The sequence below is a fragment of the Berghia stephanieae genome, chromosome 6, assembly GCF_034508935.2.
Source record: "Berghia stephanieae isolate SIO BIC M18660-M18661 chromosome 6, UCSD_Bste_1.3, whole genome shotgun sequence".
Taxonomy (NCBI): domain Eukaryota; kingdom Metazoa; phylum Mollusca; class Gastropoda; order Nudibranchia; family Aeolidiidae; genus Berghia; species Berghia stephanieae.
In genome coordinates, this window is record NC_088365.1 from 8,483,415 (window position 1) to 8,496,929 (window position 13,515).

Genomic DNA, 13,515 nt, shown 5'->3' on the forward strand with positions numbered 1-13,515 from the left:
GAAGGCTTAGGCTCATCACACTCGCAGCTGCGACTATCTGCGATGCATGGAGTTGCGAATTAACTAGAGACAGAATAAAATCTGGTGGGTGAGAATAGGGAAATCATCGCAGCACAGCGATAACAATCTTTGCTTTGCAACCTTAAGGTACTGAACACGGTGCTGCGTTGTGAAGTCTTGAACAAGTTAGCTCACTCTTGTTCATTTTGCGGCGCTACACTGCGGTTGATGCTTGGAATATCGCTGTCTTCCCAGTGAACAACCACGAAGACTCAATAATAATTAAAATTTCGAAATGGTTACTCAGTAACTAGAACAAAAAGTCGAAATAGCACCGCGTTGAAATTATAACTCTTTTTTGGTAACGTAAAGAAAAGGTCATTCTAATTCCCAATTGTCTTTTTATTAGCCTTTCATAATTTTGACCTGGCTTAACACTATTCATAGATGATTATTTATAGAATTAAGTACTGAACACGATTATAATAGTTATAAAAATTATATTTATTTTTTCTAGATGTAAAGCTAAACATTTATCTAGTTCTTATTCATTTATTACAATCATAATTATATACGTACATTTTCACTCTATAAAAAAAGTAAATATAATAGGGATAGTATAAAGATCTGGCATTATATTGACCGAGAAAACGAAAGCTGAACGCGAATTCATTCATCCTGGAAGAAGACAAATCCTGGTATCATAGTCTGCTGCGCTTATCATATTATATTCTTTTATTGAATCAAGTGAAACTGACAAAACCAAAGACCAGTTGCTCACAACAGGAATAGTGCTGTGAACACATCTGTTCCGAACACAAAATGGTGAGTTTGACAGACTATTCACTATCACTGACCGTCTACTGACGCATTTTGACTTTTGATTTTGAATTTGAAAAGACTTCCCTGCTGATATTTATATTGATAAATTAAAATTTCATAGTATTAGTCTTGGTGAAAAATACAGAAATTGGCGATTCGCAGCTGGGCATTGGTAAAGGAGAGAGGTCCCAGCCACCATCTTGCTTTGTTTACACAGAGACGGAGTTGCCACCTTGGCTGTCTGGGTGGGATGATTCCTGGCCTCCCATTGTGGTCAAGAAGGCCCTTACTGTGTCTTCTATCCCCCAATATCTGTTTTCCAACATGCTTTATTTCTTTGTCTTGGAATGAGATAACTTGGTTTTGTCCTGGCCCTGGCCGATCCAAGCTGGGAGGGAAACAGTCAAATTCAAATGTATTGTATAGCTAGTTTTGGGAGATTATATTTTTTTGTCTTGTAAATAAGTCATCAAAAAACATAATACTGTGCATAACACAGAGATGATTTACAATTACAAGGAAAAAAATATAATCTCCCAAAACTAACTCTACTACATTTGACTGTTTCCCTCTCACCAAGGGTATCTGGTCAGGGCAGGACAAAACCAAGTAATCTCATTCCAAGACAAAGACAGAAAGCTAGTTGGAAAACAGATATAGGGGGATAGAAGACACAGTAACTACCTCCCTGCCCACTATGGGAGGTCAGGAACCCCACCCAGTTTTTAATCTCAGACCTCAGTTTCGTCTTTCATTTGACATTCAAACCATTTTCAAGAAGGAGAAGAAAAAAATAAACCCAGATACTTGAGTGTGATAAGAAGAGCTATGAACAGATTGTGTGAAACCAAAATCAGGAATCAAGTATAAATACCCCACAATCAAGAAAGATTTATTGAACAGTTGAGGTTGATGATTTTATTGTTACCACGGACTGACACATTGTTATTACTAATATACAGTTTAACCCATTGCTGCCCGGGCATAATCTGAAAAAATGTCTCTCACTGACCATGCGAGGGGAGATAACTCTTCCAAATGTCATAGTACACTTCATTAAAAAATTAATTGCAAGAATGTGAGGCATGCTAGAAACAAAATAAAAGCTGTTTTGGAAAGAAGAATGAATGGCCTTTAATTTGATGTATTGTTTTTGACTATTGATTCATATTTTGATTTGAAAAAAAAAAATGTTAAAGTGAAAAATATGTAATAATATTAAAACACATGAAACCCATTGTCAATGTCATCAAAATGCGCATCCAACTCAACCTCAATGTCTGATTCAGTGTCTGAATGAGTACTATCATCATCACTATCCATTAAAAAACGTTGATCACGCCCGAGAATTGAGTAATTCAAACGCCATTCCAGAAAAAAAAAAAAAAAAAGGACGTTACCACAACCGATTTGGTCGACAAACTTCAAAAAATCGCAGCAGACAAACGAATTGAGATAAAAACAATCGGGAAACGGCTAGTTTCGCTTTTACTCTTTCTCTACTTTCGTTTTTCAATTAAAAAGAAGTGGTTCTACACACATTTTTAATATACAGGTTCAATGACACTGGGTACCTGGCGGGCGATATCGGGCGATCCGGACTTATGCAGATGTTTTCTGAGCGGGCGATTTGGGCGGCAATGGGTTAATATCATCATCATCATTACTATACCTTTTGAGTTATATCTTTCTTTTCTATATTATTTTCAGGCAAGAAATAGTGAAAAGGCCATGTAAGTATTAGTTTTGTTGTTGCTGTTGCTTTGGTATTTAAAAGTCACTAGATTATTATTTCGTAACTTCTCTTTTGGTCTAGTCTTCAGGTGCAATGCATTATGTTTGTTTAAATGCCAAGGTAAATTCATATCCTGAACCTGAAATTTGAAACAAAATTTTGAGATCATTAATAGTTTTTACAAAAATGCTGATATAATAGAGGCCATCAAAATATGACCTGTTGATATGAATAATAATAATAATAATAATAATAAATGTACATTTATATAGCGCTTATGCAGAATCTTCGAAGCGCTTCACATTGACCATCAGTAAAAAACATTACACACTGCAGATTCGGACATACGAACAAAAGCTCACATTCATCCAATTACACACACAAACTCACACACACACATGCATTTGAATGCATTTGTTAGTTTGTTTTAGCCCTATTTAATATCTCACTTTTCATTATTTGATTTTATAAATTATTATCAAATTATAAAAATGTATTTTGTGAAATAGGTAATACCAATGCATTCGACTGTAAGGGCGGTCTTGATATCTATCCAAGAAAAAGTCAAGCTATTTTCTGACACCTCTTTCCACCAAGAAGGGGATTAGGTAGCTAGAACTATTAGCTCTGGTGGAAAGTAATTAGCAGTAGATTAGCATCCGATCCAGGGAATTGTCACTGCCTATTTAACACTGTAGAAACTGGGATATTTCTGGCTCCTTGTGACATATGATTTTGAAAGAGAATTTTATTTTTCATTTTTTATAACCTTTCACATGAAAGAAGTGCAGTGTTTTTCTAAAGTATATTGTATCATAGTGTGAATCCAATTGGATCCTTCATTTCTAATAGTTCCAAGTTTCTGTTCCGGAAAATACATGAACAAAGCAAATTTTCCATATATTTGTGACAACAATGTTCAATGCATGTGGGTGTTTCTTGATTTCAAAGGATACATTTTTGTCTCCCAAAAATATGCTATGGGACAGTTACAAAGGATTAAGCTATTTGAAACTACAGATCCTCCCAGTTACCAGAAAAGGTAGATAAATTGAACTTTTATATAGCGCAATATCCACTAAATGTGCTCAAAGCGCTTTACATGGGGTCCCTGGCCAACAGCAACATTTAACATTTAGGATGGGACATGATGCCTGTTAGGCGATGTTATAATTTTTTTGGACAGAGACAACTCTGTTAACAGCTAGGTACTCATTTTACACAGTATGGTGAGAATGTGAGTAAAGAGCCTTTTCCAAGGACTCAACTATGCGCCAAACGAGGCTCGAACCCAGGACCTTCCGATTCGAAAGCGAGTGTCATACCACAAGACCACATAGATAAATTCACATAGCCAAAGACATCACCATTCCTGGAGTGTGCTTTATCTGGCACTGAAGCACATTCAATTTTTCAGATGTTGATGCCATACCCAATTCTGACAAATATATAATCATTAATTAATAGTCCAATTTTACAATTGGATATTGACAATGATAAACCAATTTTTCACAGGACAACATTGGCGAGGTGGAGGGCATCTCAAGTTGGGGTCATCAAAGAGAAGGTAAGCTTTATTAATTACATTTCTTCTAAACTTATGGTCTAATTACTGATTATCACCATCAATGGTATTTGTTTAGATTAACACACTTTTATCTCAATTGTATATTTTCCTTTTGAAATTTAAAAAAGAATAGTTCATGGTGCACTATTTACTATTTAGTCTTAAACTGGTTTTGTTGGATCAATCTGAAAATCATCTATTTCCTCCCTCCCCCCCCCCCCCTTTTTTTTTTTTCTACTTATGAATGAGAGTGGATATAAATTCCACACTTATCTAATTGTTATCAATTTTATTTCATAACTCCAATCCGTTCAAACTCCACTGTATGCAAGGAATCTTTTACCATACCTTGGTTTGGACGAATTCAATCCCTCGTGGGGGCGGGGACGTAACCTCCTCTAAGCTTGGCAGGCTTTGATACCAGTAAGAGGAGACACTGGGTGACTGCAAATCGGCTTCGGTCGAGGAGCTGCCTCACGGCCAGTGCGCTTCATCGGTGGGGTCTTTCTACCTGTCCAACATGTACCCGCTGTGGGCAAGAACCTGAGACGGCAGAGCATCTAGTCGAACGGTGTGTTGTGACGATGCTACCCGGCGGGTTTGGGAAGGTGCACGAATGCGGACCAGACTTTGCTGATTGGGTCGATCGTCATAACATAGTAGTGTGAAAACCATAAGAGGCTGCTGCTGCCATACCTTGAGCATTTATTCAGGGCATTTTTATGCTTGGTGGACTTCAATGTTTCATTTATTTTTCCAGCAGGTCTCATGGAAGCATTGTTCCATTTCTTATAGTACAAATCGCCTCTTGGGCATCCTTTTTTTTTGTGCCAACACTCTTCAATATTTGTCACTGCCTATACAATAGCCAGGTACTCATTCACACCTAAGTCGATGGGGTTATCTATGTAAACTTCCTTACTCAAAGAGTACAGGTAGCAGAATTATTTTTTTTTTACGATTCATTGCCACCAGTCAGTAACTGACTAAGATTAACACTGCTTGACTTTTGTGAGAAGATGAGACACTGTATTGCTGAGCCACCAATGCCCTATCTGTTTTTTCCTCAATCTCACTTTTCATACTTTGTGTAGTTTGAGTTTGCTTGGTTTTGCATTATCTAGTACTATTCATGATCATTGTTGTTCGTTCATTTTTGTTTTAAAATTGTTTTTAAATTTCCGTCAACATTTTCAGGAACGACGGCCATATTTAGCCACAGACTGTGATGATCTTCATGAAGCAGAAAAATGGCGACGACAGATTTTAGGGGAGATTTCTCGCAAAGTTGCCCAAATTCAAAATGGTATGTGACTTGAGTGACTTGATAGTTTTCAATATTCATAATTTCAAAAAGAAAATTTCTTTTATTCTGTCTGTTTCCTTTCAGAGAGGAAGAGAGAGAGAGAGAGAGAGAGAGAGAGAGAGAGGGAGAGAGAGAGAGAGAGAGAGAGAGAGAGAGAGAGAGAGAGAGAGAGAATAAGTAGGAGTGAAATCTCTGTTCAATGTTATAGTTATCATATAACGTTATAACAAATGTAACTAAATGACAAATTGCCATATTTATGGACAATAAAGATCTATTATTATTATTTATTATTATTATTATTATTTATTATTATTATTATTATTGTTGTTGTTGTTGTTGTTATTGTTATTATTATTCTCAATAGTCTTGTCACACTATTGTGTGAATATTGTCATATTTTTCGTCTTTAATGTATGTGCAGCTGGTTTAGGGGAATTCAAGCTTCGAGATTTGAATGATGAGATCAACAAATTGCTTCGAGAGAAGGGCCATTGGGAAGACAGAATTAAAGACCTCGGAGGACCTGACTACAGAGTAAGTTCAGAAATGGAATTGTGTCAGAACAGTTAAGTCTGGAGTTTAGAAAGACTATAATCATTGTATTAATTGCACCGTACACTTTGAAAACAGAGTCAAAAGGGTGCACCTATTTGTTAAAGGCAAACTGAAGAAAATATAAGCTATCAACTTAAATTACCTTATGACCTTGACCTCAAAACCTCTCATTGTAAATAGAACAAAGTACTCCAACAGGATCAACATGGATTCAACCAGTAACAACAACAGAAAAGTTTATTTCAAACCTGACTTGATATCAACACTTCAATGAGACCAGTATTGAAAACAAAGCTAGTCAATGCTCTTTTTAAAAAAATCTGTATGGAATAAAATGTTTTAGTATAAAAAAAAAAAAATAAAAAAAAGAAGAAAAAGAATGAGATTGTGACTTTCTTGCACATTTTGCAAAAGTGTCATTATAGTTTTTTAAATGTAAGTTCCAGAAGCAACCCGTTACTTTGAAAAAAAATGTCAGCTCTTTCTTTTATCAGTTAAGTTTAAAATCTGTCTGCTGTTATTTTTTGTATGTTATTTACTCTCAACTGCATTAAAAAGTACCTGCTGTGCTACACTATAACAGTATTCCACTTCGATACTTTGAATCCATGCTCAATGTAATAAATGGCATATTTGCACAATTTTTCAGGCTTTTTTTTTAATTTGCCAGGTGGCATCCCTGATATTCCTCCATCTAATGTTAACAATCATCTTTATTCACTCAAATATGATCCGCTTAGGGAAAAATCTACTTGCTGGTATAAAGCTTTTGTGCAATATTGGGACCTATAAAAATACACTATCAGATAGTCCTTCAGAGCCATAACTTAAGGCCCATGGAGCCGGAGTTTATCCCAGTTTCTATAATGTGAAATGGACAATATCAATTGCTTGCTAACCTTTGGACAGGACAATTGTCATCGCAAAGCACTTTTCACCAGATCTAACAGACCCTGTAACTCAATGTACTGCTGAGTGGACATGGGGGTCATAAAAAAATCTCACCCAGAACCAATCTCAGTCCCTTTGTGTGTGAAGTGAATACTATACCATTCAAAGCTATGAATGGTATAACTATAGTGACCCCTACACATTATCAGGAAAGTAAAATATTTTTTTCTTTTTCTTTTGGATATGCACATTGACAGTAATACTCAGTCTGACTGAGTCCATTGATTTATTTGAAGATGAATAAGAATAATTTTCCTTTGTTTTCTTAAAGCTGGGGGGCTCAAATGTTTGAGTTTGGTTTTAACTTTTATTTTATTCCGTCTCCTGTATGTTCTATGGTAAACGTATTTCTTGCTTGTTCACGAGAGTAATGAAAGTTCATTTTACATTTCTTTTTGAAAAAGAGAGCAACAAAAATTGTAATATCGTACATTTGTCACTTTTTTCCCCCACAGAAATCTGGTCCCAAAATGTTGGACTCCGATGGCAAGGAAGTGCCGGGAAATAAAGGCTATAAGTAAATATTATTATTACTGTTTTGTTTTTTTTAATTTTACTGTTATATTTTGTTTATTTAAGATAATCTGTTGCTTCTTTTCTATCTGGAACTTCTTTTTTTAAAAGCATTTGAATTATATATTTTCAATAAAACTGTTTGGAATCAAAGAGTGACTGTTGGGGAGATACCTATCCTATGTTTGCAGAATAATAAGAGTTTCTCAATCAGGATTGAATTTGTGATATCACTGAATCACAGGGTGATTTCACATATGGAATATGTGATATTACTAAATCACAGGGTGATTTCATATATGGAATATGTGATATCACTGAATCACAGGGTGATTTCACATATGGAATATGTGATATTACTAAATCACAGGGTGATTTCATATATGGAATATGTGATATCACTGAATCACAGGGTGATTTCACATATGGAATATGTGATATCACTGAGCCACAGGCTAACTTCACATATAAAATCTGTAATATCACTGAACCCTAGGCTATCTTTACATTTAGAAGATATGATATTGCTGAACAACAGACTTCACATCCACTCTATTAGATCACCTATTAAATGGAAAATGGAATAATTTAATTTTTTGTTTCATTGTTGATTAACTGTTTTTGTTTACTTGTTTGTTTGGTTTGTTTTTTTTTTTTGTTATTTTTTTTTTTTTGGGGGGGGGGGGGGGGGGAAGAGCCATTTTAATTTACTTTTGTTATCACAAGTTTGAGTAATATAATTTACCTCTAAATCATTTCTTGAGTATATTTTATTTTGAAATTTTAAAACCTCTTTTATTTCTCAGATATTTTGGAGCAGCCAAAGATTTACCGGGCGTGAGGGAACTGTTTGAACAGGAACGTAAGTAAAGAATTGATTGATTACTTTCACCAGGCTATTAGAAATTATCTTTCATCCATGTACTCGCATTGTTTTAAAAGAATTAGAGATTGTCACTATTTCAGTTGGGATGGCATTTGAATTGCAAACAAATTGACCCGTGTCAAATACAGGTTGAGATTTTTCTTACCCTCTGTCCATCGCAGTTATCAGACAGCTGGGTCTATTAGATCTGAAAGAAAGTAATTTACAATAGACTAGCATCCTATTCAATGATATCAAGCAATTGTTGCAATTTGTTCAAGGCTACAGAAACCGAGATGAATTCTTGTTCCATGGACATTATTAAAGATCACTTTTTTACCAAGAGGCGACTCTTTGATCAAGGGTTTGTTTTCTGCTTTTTTTTCATCTCAGATAAAAGCAATACACTGATTAATAGATAAAATAATCAACAAGTCGTGACTGTCCAGTCCAGTGGACTCGGGCAATCACATTCCTTAGTGTTGTGTGCGGAATCATAGTGTATTATTATTATTATTATTATTATTATTATTATTATTATTATTATTATTATATTATTATTATTATTATTATTATTATTATTATTTTTATTATTATTATTATTATTAGTAGTAGTAGTAGTAGTAGTAGTAGTAGTTGTAGTTGTAGTAGAAGTAGTATTTGCTTATGTGGGTGCATGCCTTTTATGGGCCTATATATGTGTGTATGTTTGTGTGAGGAAGAGAGAAAGATAAAGAGAGAGAATGTCTTTTTATAGATAATTAGCCTTGTAACTGATTTAGCAAGGCAGTGGAACCAAACAAGAATTGCCATTTCTGGACAATAAAGATCATAGTATTATTATTATTATTATTATTATTATTATTATTATTATTATTATTATTATTATTATTATTATTATTATTATTATTATTATTATTATTATTATTATTATTGAAACCTAACTATATCGGGGTTGTCAGATCAGTTCTAAAAACAAATTTACATAAATAACTTTGACCTTCAAATAATCTTTAAATATAATATCTTAAAGCATATCACTCAAAGGGAATTTTGTTTTGTTTATTTGGTTATTTTGTAAAGTGCATTGAGCTCAAGTTTTGAAATTTATTTATTTATTTTAGTTTGATTTTTTAAAACTTAAAGTACACGTTTTAGTAAAGACTAAAACCCTTCCATAACCATGAATACTAGTTTTATATTAGTCTTCGACTCTGTTCTAACCTGAACCTTTATGATAAATTAATTTTTATGTATATATTTTCAGCTCCTCCTCCACCACGTAAGACAAGAGCAGAATTGATGAAAAATATTGACGCTGATTATTATGGATATCGTGATGAAGATGATGGAATAATTCTTGCTCTTGAAGTAGAGGCAGAAAGAAAAGGTATGGTGAATGGAATTTTTTTTTTTAACAGGAAAAAAAATTGAGCTGTTATTCTTTTCACCAGAGACTATGCTGTCACTGATCAGGTATATTTATTTTTCACCTTAATATGGCAACAGTTTGTGAGTAAAGAATTTTTTTCCTGGGACTCAACTTTGTGCTGCCAACAGTGAGACTTGAACCAAAGACCTTCAATCCAGTGGCCAAATGTCATACATTAATATCACAAAACGGAACTTGTTATTCATAATTTATTTAGAATTTTATGAATTTGTAAATGTCAAACAGACATTTTTACATTTTTTTAAAAATTCGAAAATAAGATAATATTAACTTTATTTATCCATTTATGGAAATTTTACAATTTGTAGTTGTCAGTACCATTAATGAGAGAATGACAAAATGTATCTTTGAAAAATAATTTAAAAATCATATATAGATAAAGTTTATGAAAATGGTAAAAGTTATCACAAATTAGCTGGGATCATTTGATTTGAATCAAGTAGATTTAAATTATAAAAAAAGGTATTTTGAGATGTTTTCTCTCATAAATTAAATTCACCATGACCATTTAAAAAATGTGTATCTTCTTAAAAAAAATTTTAAGGCACGCTTTCAGCAGTTTTTGACATTATTCGTGTTATTTTCATTGATTAATTTGCTTGTCAGTTATCATCATCATCAAATTTGTTTTTGCACTCAAGTAACCAAGATCCAATTCATGCTTTCTTTCATCATTGTGTCATAGCTCAAATGACTATGTTTGGAATGTTGTGTTTTAATTTTATGATTTTTACATTTTTGTCTGCCTTGCAGCAATATTGGAAAAAGTGAGGGATTGGAAAGAAAAACAAAACCAAATAAAAACAGGTCAAATCTCAGACAAAGATGCAAGCGATGAAACCGATGAAGGAATTTCTACTTCATCCAATGTAAGAAATATCATTTTTATGATCCTTGATCTCTGAAGCATTTTCTTTTTTAATGTTTTTGAATAGGTAAAAGAGATTATATTGATTTGTGGATCAAATCGAATTATGCACATTTTTGCAGCACATTTCCCTGGTCAGTGTGATTCGCAATGCTTCACTTGTTTTCCCAGGAAACCAAATATTCATTTTCATATAGTGCAAGTTGTCCAATAGAAGCCCTCTTAAAGTTGGGGTACTGGGATTTTTTATCTCTCATAACTCCCGTATTAAACTCTTCGTCTCGGAAGTCATCACCTGACATAAATACCTAGAAACAGAAGTTTCACCTTTTAAAATAACCTAATTGATTGATTAAAATTTTATTTCAATTTTTATCAGATTTTACAATTGATTTGAAATAATTTGTTTTTTGAGGAGTTGGGGTTTTTTTTTATTTTTTTATTTATTTTTTTTTCATAGAAAACATCTTTAACCTTTTCACAAATATCCTCCTAATTTCAGATTATGGGAGATATAGACGATGAAGATTCGTTTCCAATACGAATGGACATTGATTCAGATTTTTCTGAGACACAACGCTTTAAGGCTCATGTCCCTGTTCCTTCACAAAAAGAGGTCAGCTTTTTAAAGAATATGTGCTTCAATTATGGTTTGCATACTGTAGCTTATATAATTATTTTTCAGATAATCATGGTATAACTTGATTAAAAATTTTATCCATTCAAAATCATGTGTAAAGTAACACTAACTGACTTTAGTTTGATATTATTATTATTATTATTATTATTATTATTATTATTATTATTATTATTATTATTCGTCATACAAATCAACTCTTACAAACTGAGAACAGTGGATATCACCAAATAGTCTGAGACACGGGTAATATCATATTCACAGCTGGAAAGGACTATTAAGCAGAAAGATGTTGGAAAGGGTAGAGGGGGGGGGGGGGGGGGGGGGGGGGGGGGATATTTTGCCTTATAAATTTTGAGTAAGATTCTTCTGCTATTTTTTTAACAGTATATGAATCAAATTGAAATCATTGGAATCCAACTTGTCTTTGGTCAAAAGAAGAAAATTGTCTTGGATTGGCGCGGTTCTTCCCATAAGATATTGGCAAAAATCATCACGCAAGAGTCATTGGAGGGAATCAGAAAAGAGGACAAAGTGCTGGATGGTTAATATATAGGAATGGTAGTCCATAGGATGGACAGCCCAACAGTTATGAAGAAAACTGAGGCCGACAGATCTGGATGGAGGATCCTTGTTGCAAAATCTTTTCTTGTGTCTCTTCTCGGTTAGGAATATTAGTGATAATGAGTGAGATTCTTTCATTAGAGTGAGGGCTATTATTTGGAGAGAGCTATAACCAAATGAGTTTTTAGAGAGGTGACCATTGTATTACTACTTACTGACTATAGATTTTAGGAAATAAAATGCTTTTATTAGAAACTCTGTGGTTTAATTTTTTTTTTTTTTCTTTCCTTCCAGATTGAAGAAGCGCTAGTTCATCGAAAGAAAATGGAGTTGATACAACGTTATGCCAGTGAAAGTCTTTTAGAGGGTGATGAGGCAGAGGAAGAAGCAAAGGAAACATCGGGAGACTGACAATAAGACATTAATTTAAAATATTATCCTACCAATGCTACTTCACCCATCCATTTTTCACATTGATTATACATATTCAGATATGGATTTATCTCAACAAATTTCATTTTTCTCACATAATTCTTTCGCTTATTTCTCTTCTTTAACAGGGAAAGGGTTAGGCAATGTTTCACTCATCGAGGTGTAAATGAGTACCACTTTGTCTCTGGAAAAGTAAAATTTGATTGATATTGCATTGCATATAGAATGGAAAGGACATTTTCTCAATAATGTCACTCAATTTGTTAACTGATGTATATGCTTTCCCGCGTATACGAGTGCTTATGTATCTGTGCAAGAGAGAGAGAGAGAGAGAGAGAGAGAGAGAGAGAGAGAGAAAGATAGAGAGAGAGAGAGAGAAAGAGAGAGAGAGAGAGAGAGAAAGAGAGAGAGACTGAATAAGGTAGGCAGCACAATAATTTTTGTTACAATGTTACAAACTACGTGAATAAAATCGAATAACACTTTACTTGTGTTTCAATTTTCTCTTTACTGGTCTCAATTTTTAATTTTTATTCTCCCTATAAATACCGCCAGGTACCTTGAATCTCTGTCCATCCAATCCTACTTTTTTTTTTGTTTCTTCTCCTATTTTAAGTAAGGCTTTTTGACCTTAAATTTATATGGAAGGAGAGAGTCACGGTTCAGACTGGACAATGTGCAGTCAGATGCATCTTGTTTTCTTTTAATGGCAAACTTTTATTACCAACTATTTAATTGGGAGTCATTCAGGTCTTTTCCACTTTGACAAAAACGTTGAAGACACTATGATTTGAAGGGTTTGGGCATATTTGGCTGATACTGGTAAACAGCCTGTGCTTGACAAAATGATTAACTATACTGACTTGTCCCATCTCAAGTCATACCACTAAGGTTTACTTCTACTTCTGCAAAGTGAAACCAAGAAGATTTATCTCTCAGATCTATGAACAGCTACGCAATCACACGATAAAGAGTGGAATAAAACCGCCTTCATCGCCACCACTACCCCTGCTTATAAAAGGATATAAGAGGCAGCTCAAGACCCTCCCAATGTGGCCCAGTAGTTTGTTTTTAAGGCTTTTACTCAGGTGTAAAATGAGTACCTGGCCGTTAACAGTGTTCTCTTTGTCCGAAAAATTGTAATATCGCCTAATAGGCGGCATGTTCCGTCCTAAATGTTAAATGTTGCTGTTGACATGGGACCCCTTGTAAAGCGCTTTGAGCACATTTAGTGGATATTGCAC

At 34.0% G+C, this 13,515-nt stretch overlaps 1 protein-coding gene across 1 annotated transcript; it reads left to right on the top strand.

The window, feature by feature from the left end:
- The first annotated feature begins 687 nt into the window (after nt 1–687).
- On the top strand, nt 688–12,647 carry LOC144974433 (pre-mRNA-splicing factor ISY1 homolog). The gene is made up of 11 exons (XM_078917298.1): nt 688–825; nt 2,533–2,555; nt 4,073–4,124; nt 5,322–5,430; nt 5,855–5,967; nt 7,395–7,456; nt 8,259–8,314; nt 9,585–9,707; nt 10,524–10,639; nt 11,141–11,254; nt 12,134–12,647. The coding sequence occupies exons 1-11, from the start codon at nt 823–825 to the stop codon at nt 12,248–12,250; spliced, it is 888 nt and encodes a 295-aa protein (XP_078773424.1). The 5' UTR covers nt 688–822; the 3' UTR covers nt 12,251–12,647.
- The last annotated feature ends 868 nt before the right edge of the window (nt 12,648–13,515 follow it).